A 7,469-nucleotide genomic window follows, 5' to 3' on the forward strand; every position below is an offset into this window, starting at 1 on the left:
GGTGTAAGGTCAGGCACCAGGAAGGATGAGTTTAAGGTTAGGTACAAGATGGGGAATATAATAACCAGGATGGAAGAGGTTAAATTTAGGCAGCAGGTGGCCAGAATGGGAGGGGGATGTATGGTTCAGCATCAGGTTAGAAGAGGTTATGCACCGGTAGTGATGTGGTTACGGTTAGGGACCGGGTTGGGGTTGCCAGAGGGTCGGCACCCTTGAAGAGGGGAGTAAGGTTAGGAACAGGGATAGGGACCAGGATGTGGGGGTAGATGTTAAGGTTAGGCACCAGGTTGGGGATGCCTGAAGGGCAAAGGGGTAAGATACCAGGATGGAAGAGGTAAAGGTTAGGGACCAGATGGGGGTAAATAAGAACTGGGATAGAAGAGGTTAAATAAAGGTAGCAGCGATGTGGAGGAGGGGGGTAAGTTTAGGCACCAGGTAGGAAAAGGGTAATGTTAGGCACAGGTAAGGATGCGGTTGGGCTCAGGCCCCCTCCATGGTCCCAGCACCCCGGGTTAGGTGACCCAGACAAGGCCAGAATAATGCGATTCCTCATTCCCAGGTACCCCGGGCTCAGAGCAGAACCTACCTGCAGGAATTCCTACATTCCTGGCCTGGATCCGGTTGGTATCCCACGCCGTGCTCTCTCCAGTCTCATTACCTCGATGGCCGGGTCCTATTGAGTTTCCTCGGGCAGATCATCTTGCTTTGTCTATGTCTGCTATGGTAACTGTGATCAACAATGCAGCTCTCCTCCTCCCATTCATGGCACCGAGGGACGGGAATTCTCACCGACCGTTACTTCCCGGATTATTCATCCGCTACCTGCCCGTCCCAGACCGAATAATGTGCAGGCTGCACCCTGAGATAAGTCACATATTGCTGCTTAGATCTGGTGGCTGCATTAGTTTCATTTATCATAGAAATATCGTTTTCCAGCCCATAGACACAGCACGAGTGAGCGTTGTCATCCTAGGACAGGAAGTGAGTTTCTGGCAGGATCACCAGGACAAAAGTTAATATTCTAACTATAGTTTGGGCTCAACCCGATCTGTGACTCCCTTAGTCTGATAGAAGATTGTACAATCAGATTGTATAGTGTATGGCCAGTCTAAGATAATTCTGTGCAGAGCAAGGGAGAAATTTGCCTATGTTGGTCTGATGGAGTTTAATTGAAAATGAAAATAGGAATCAAAAGTGATTGATCGTTCTGAAGGATCAGAATGTCCAATCCATCCAATCGTGTTCATCTTCCCACCCATAACTCCCAAACACAATCAATAAACAAAAGATGTGATCAGAATAACAATGATGAGGGTCAGATTGATGAATGTATGGGAAGCTGGGGGCACATTGATAGAATTCCTAAATTGTGGATTGTACAGAGATTGTATTGTGTGGGGAGATTTGTGTTTTTATTCGATTTGTATTGTATGGGACACGCTGTGTATTTACCAGATCATCACCCCCCCAATCCTCATCCCCACCATCAACATCCCCATCATCATCCCCCCAATCCTCTTCATTCCCACCCTCACCATCATACCAATTCCCACCATCATCATCATCGCCACCCCCATCATCATCCCCCCAGTCCTCATCATCATTGTCATCCCTATCCCCACCTTCATCCCCATCCGCACCATCAACATTCCCATCATCATCATCCCCACCATCACCCCCCATCCTCACCATCATCATAGTAGTTGGTTGATCTGACACAGATTGTACAATCAGATTGTGACATCTGTGGAGACTTCACACCAAATTGTGCAAATCGGAGCACGTCTCCTCTGTAGATTTATTAGGCGACCAATGGAATAGCAGCTGTGGGGCTGGCAAGTTTCGGATTGTCCCTGGGCGTGGATCTGGAAAAAAAATCTTGCCGATAAGACAACAATGGCCGGCTGTGGAGGAAAAGTCAACACAGCCAGTGCAGGTGTCAGCGGACGCCAAGAAAAGTCACCTGTATAGTCCGGAGGCTGAAATGTGAGTTTAAGGATCACTCCACCCATAATGTTCCACACCCTAGTGGTTGTTTTGGTCTCTTAGGGGCCCCCTGCTAGGTTTAAGGCCAATCAGTCTTGATTATAGGCTGACCAATCAAATAACAGAGCCGGCCTGGTGACTGGAATTATCTATTGCAGCCTAGTGAAGACCTCCCTACCATCATGCATTAATTTTGTCCCCGCCCACTTTGAGGTCACAAGGCTAGTGGGCGGGGACAAAGTCATGAATGATGGTAGGGTGGTCTTGCTGTTCTCTGCCAACCCATCCTCAACCAATCAGAGGGCTGAAATCCTTTTTTGTACATCATCCTGGGGCGGTCCACTGCTTCACTAATTTTTATAGAATTCAATAGACAACAGGGGGGAAATACCGTAATGCATTGGGACCAGTGCCAGAGATCTCAAGACTATCGATGGCTGACAAACGTTGCCATCTGACCCTTATCGAATATATAAAGAGCGTCCTGAGGTGACTCTGCTCATGAGGCCCCGCCCATAATAAACATTTTGGATAGACTGACCCTTTCTGGGGTAGCTTTGGGTATGAATTGTCTGTTCAGAGTTAGAAGGCTCAGCAGGGGCGGGGCTCTGTGTAAAGGGGAGGAGCCATTATTGTTTATTTATCTTTTCAGATGAACGCCTCACGGCGGATGAGATGGATGAGCAGCGCAGGCAGAATGTCGCCTATCAGTACCTGTGTCACCTGGAAGAGGCCAAACGGTGAGGAGTCAATGTAACCTGACTTTACGATCCTTAACAATAAGGGGGTTTTCACTATTACCTGAATATTTAAATATTTCTTTATATCCACAAAGTATATAAATCTACTCTGGGGACACCAAAATGTCATTGCAAACCCAGAAATGACAATCTCTCTTCTCTCTCCTCCTCTCTCTCTCACATAGAGCAGTGGGAGGGGCCTTACGGGTGCTTCAGTTAGAGGAAACTATAGTGGGGGCGGAGTCAGGACCAGTCACCCGGCACAAGGAGAGAGAGCAGCACAGACTGGTCTTTATTACAGGAAGTTCTGCACAAAGGAAATTTTTACATTTTAATTTTTACACTGAATTACTGCTCAGATTTGGGGAATATACACAAACCACACCAAGATACATAAAGGGTGAGGCAATATTTGCTTATCCCGGAGTTCAGCTTTAAAATGACCCTGTACTTTGCACATATTGTTTGCTTTATATAAAGTATTTTATACACTCTGCTCTCCTCCACCACCACAATTCAGTTTCAGAATGTCAACGATTCCAAGTTATATATTACATGTGGCTATATTAGCCCACCCCCGCCTAACATTCTAGTGTCTTGGTAAACGGTCATTTATGTGCAAAGGGATATGTCAAAGTATAAATATTTATAATTAGAAAGTTTTGCCAAACGATATCTTAGTATAGAACAACCCCGCCCCCAGCAGAAATTTTTATGTCTCTGTTCCTCTCCCCGTTGCAGGTGGATGGAATCTTGCCTGAACGAGGATCTGCCGCCCCCTACTGAGCTGGAGGAGAGTCTGCGGAATGGCGTCACACTTGCCAAGCTGGGAAATTTCTTCGCTCCGGAGTTGGTGCCGCTGAAGAAAATCTACGACATCGACCAGCTGAGATACAAAGTAACGAAAATTAAAAAAAATTAAGAACTTTAAAATTATAAGTTAAAATTTTTTTTTTAATAGCTATCAAAATTCCAAACTCCCCGAGTCAATGTCTGGTAATAGGGGAGGGGTTCCAAGCAAGCCTGGCCTGCAGCACCCCCACAAGCTTTGCCCACCCCATGGCATTGGAAGCTTGCATTGCATCATGGGAGTTTTGTATAGAGGAACCCTAGGATAGTGTCAATGTGTCATACTGACCTGGAAAATTTAAATAAGCAGCAGACCCCACCCCCACCTTTCTAAATTTCGTATGGCATTCCAGGAATGTATCCTGCTAGGTGGCGCTATAGCCAAGATTAGGATAATCACCCTGAGACGGCACCAGTGCAAAGCAGATATCCAATATCATCGCCTGTTGGTGCTATGACAGGTTCTCTTTGAAGGTTTTGAGCTCTGCGGATACTCAAAAAAAACATGGCGGGTCCCAACTGTGATGGCAAGCTGCCATTACTGTCCATATTGCCAAAACCATCCCAATGGATAACATTATTATTGATCGTTCTCTTTCGCAGGCTGCTGGTCTACACTTTCGGCACACAGATAACATCAACTACTGGAGACAAGCCATGAGCCATATTGGCCTTCCTACGGTAGGTTGTGTCATTTACCCCCGGGGACACTACGGAGGCGGCCCTCTTATTCTCTGTGACGCCTCTAGTGAAGGTTTCACCACTAGGAGTCTCACTTCTATTGTCTCTGTAACATGAAATCCAGATGCAGCCTTGAGACGTGATTGGTTAGGCTGATTGCAGTGGGCGGAGCTGGGAACACGCCAGATCCCACCTGCAATGTGCTCAGACTTGTAATGACATCAGAGACTGATGATCTGGGGAATATCCAATGAGGGTAGAGCCTTAGGGGATCAAGAAGGATTTTGGTCTGTTGGAGTAAACTGGCTTATTCTTAATAATGTGTTTTCGCCTTCCTCTGGATCAGTGTGTATAATTTCCTAGATACAATATGCAGGTTTTGGACTGGGTAGAACTTTGTTTTTTTCCCTTTCTTTATACCCAAGTCTGTAAAATGTATAGAACCTGAAGCTGGGCTTTAATTTTCAATGAAGATTTTAATATGTTTGTGACTACTACCGGTATGTCAGAGCTGGCATTGTGATCACTTGATTGGTCAGGGAAAGACGTATCTGTGGTGCTGCTGGGTGTCTCGGTTGACCTGAATGTTCTGTTTCTCTGTTTGCAGCTCTTCCAGCCTGAAACGACCGACATTTACGACAAGAAGAACATGCCGCGTGTTGTGTATTGCATTCACGCCCTTAGGTGAGCCCCGATGAAACCATCCGTGGTGTATCATGATTTTACTTTTTGGCTGTCTTTGTTTTGTTGGACTAAGGAAGAATAAATAGGGATCAACTTTTACTGCTGTGTTCTCATTGGGTATTATCCCGTCACTTCCCGTTCCAGAGATTTGACTTCTAGTGAAGTGACAACGCTGCACTGCTGTCTGAAGCAGTGTTGGCCCTGCTTTGTTCTGCTGACCTACAAAACATCCCCCCCCTTCCAAGTTTGGTAGACCAGCTGGTCAGGGCTGACTACACTGCATTGAATTTTAGCGCACCGTTGTCAGGCTACTACACAATGTAATTGTACGTTGTAATGTAATTATATGTTGTCTCCTTTTTGCAGCCTTTATTTATTCAAGCTGGGGCTGGCCCCTCAAATCCAGGACTTGTACGGCAAAGTGAATTTTACAGGTGAGCTTTCTGTGATGGTGAGAACTCCTGGCTCTGCACACCTGTTTGTGGTGCCCGAAGGATTCTTCTACTAAAACCAAATGACTTTATTCCTGCAGAGGAGGAGATCAATAACATGAAGTGTGAGCTGGACAAGTATGGGATACAGATGCCGGCTTTCAGCAAAATCGGAGGAATCCTGGCCAATGAGCTGTCTGTAGATGAAGCTGCAGGTAAAATACCAATGTGCAGGTGACCTGTTGTGTACATGGAGCTGGGGTCCTGTTGTGTGTGTCCTGTGCAACCTTTTTAATAATGCAACTGTATCTGATAATTACAATATTGAATATATGCCACTTCAGACTTTATCAATGAAGCCTACAACTTCCCTGTGACCACTATGATAGGAGTGGCATGGTGATCACATGATCGATCAGTGGTGACTGAGAGCCAGCAGCCGCGCAAAGTGTCAGTTGATGGCTCTCGGAAGGAAAAGGATTAATTGATGTATTCAAAGGGGGTTCATACCATGCTCCTGTGATGGGTGGGGGATATGATTGGGGCTATTCTACCTTCATATTATCCTCTTTGGGTGGGGATCTGTCCTAATTGCCCCCTTTTTCATATCACCATCAGTTTGTAATGTTAAGCTGTTGTGCTCCTTTCCCAGTCCACGCAGCCGTCATCGCCATCAATGAAGCGGTGGAAAGAGGGGTGGTGCAGGACACCATGAGCACCCTGAGGAACCCCAATGCCATGCTGGTCAACCTGCAGGAGAAGCTGGCAGCTGTGTACCAGGAGCTTCTCTACCAAGCCAAGTCCACAAAGATGGCAAACGCCCGGAATAAGGCAAGAATGCAAAGATGAAGCTAACGCTATTTTTGGTTTTGCAAGCGGGCAGGAATAGTTAGAACCTCTGCTGGGTTTTTAGAGCTGTCTGAGTCCCCAACTTCCTGTTCTGGGAAACGGACACATTTGAGAAGGTCAGGTGGGGTAAAACAGGTTCTCCAAAGCTGCAGATAATTACAGTTGGATTCCCAAAGTGGAACTAAATCCATTTTTACTTGCCTATCCCATTTCCATCACGGGTGCCACCATCTTTGCCTATTTTGATTGGCCAGTCCGGGTTGATGCCATTAGTATTATGTTTCTTACTACACAAAAATTTCACTTGGCATTTGTAAGGGTTGGGTTTTGGCGCCACCTACAGGAAGTACTCATCTACTGACCCTGCATGGAGCTCTGTGTTCCTATACTGCATTTAGCACAACTCTGATTTGAGTCCAGTTTGATTTTTGCTTTCTTCATCTTACAGGTACGTCAGAATACCTTGGACAGCCAGGAGGTGTATGATCACTGTCTGACACAAGCCGAAATACAAGGCAACATCAATAAAGTCAATGGTAACTAACAATGCATTATGGGAGCATTGGAACGCAATGTTATAGATTGGGCCTGATAGATCAAAGCTCCCCAAAAATGGAGAAGATGGACTATGATGGGTGAGGGACAGTTATTGACACAACTATGAACTTTGTACAGCGCTGCGTAATATGATGGCGCTATATAAATACTGTATAATAATAATAATATTATTATTAATAACCTGGAATGGATCTGGTCCAGGATGGAAAACCATTTGGCAAATAACAGCTTTTTAAGAAATCTGTTCCAGGTTTGCTGCATCACCCAGGTTCTCCCATCATAGTCTATCTTCTCCAGTCTTGGAGAGCTTTAATAAATCAGGCCCAATGGTTTCAGTTGATTTCTGGTGATAATGCTCTGTGTCTCTAGCTCTTCTCTTTGTATGCCCAGTCTCTCTATCTTATATACCTTTCTTGGGGCAACTTTTCACTTAAGATCAATCTCCTGCTTTCCCTGTCTCACTCTTTTTCACTCTCTCATGCTCTTTTTGGCTCTCCGTTTCGTTTCACCCACGCCCTCTTTCTTTCTTTTTGGCTCTTTCACACTGTTTCTGTTCTGTCTCAGTTCACTCTCTTTTTCACCCGCGCTCCGTCTCAGCTCACTCTCTTTTTCACCCGCGCTCCGTCTCGGCTCACTCTCTTTTTCACCCGCGCTCCGTCTCGGCTCACTCTCTTTTTCACCCGCGCTCCGT

The 7,469-nt window shown here is 45.8% G+C and overlaps 2 protein-coding genes across 2 annotated transcripts in view; one reads left to right on the forward strand and one right to left on the reverse strand.

The window, feature by feature from the left end:
- TTC24 (tetratricopeptide repeat domain 24) overlaps positions 1 to 981 on the reverse strand; it is a 13,134-nt gene extending 12,153 nt beyond the window's left edge. Inside the window, exon 1 of the mRNA XM_072427724.1 lies at positions 587 to 981. The gene's annotated coding sequence lies outside the window, so the exon portion shown is untranslated. The remainder of the gene's footprint in view (positions 1 to 586) is intronic.
- Positions 982 to 2,638: 1,657 nt separating this feature from the next.
- IQGAP3 (IQ motif containing GTPase activating protein 3) overlaps positions 2,639 to 7,469 on the forward strand; it is a gene marked incomplete at its 5' end in the record, with an annotated part of 21,554 nt that continues 16,723 nt past the window's right edge. Inside the window, 8 exon segments of the mRNA XM_072427725.1 lie at positions 2,639 to 2,726; positions 3,468 to 3,624; positions 4,179 to 4,256; positions 4,864 to 4,940; positions 5,307 to 5,374; positions 5,473 to 5,586; positions 6,024 to 6,202; positions 6,669 to 6,756. Of these exon segments, the coding sequence (XP_072283826.1) occupies positions 2,639 to 2,726; positions 3,468 to 3,624; positions 4,179 to 4,256; positions 4,864 to 4,940; positions 5,307 to 5,374; positions 5,473 to 5,586; positions 6,024 to 6,202; positions 6,669 to 6,756 (849 nt within the window).

The sequence above is a fragment of the Pyxicephalus adspersus genome, chromosome 12 (assembly GCF_032062135.1).
Source record: "Pyxicephalus adspersus chromosome 12, UCB_Pads_2.0, whole genome shotgun sequence".
In the NCBI taxonomy this organism is placed as follows: Eukaryota; Metazoa; Chordata; class Amphibia; order Anura; family Pyxicephalidae; genus Pyxicephalus; species Pyxicephalus adspersus.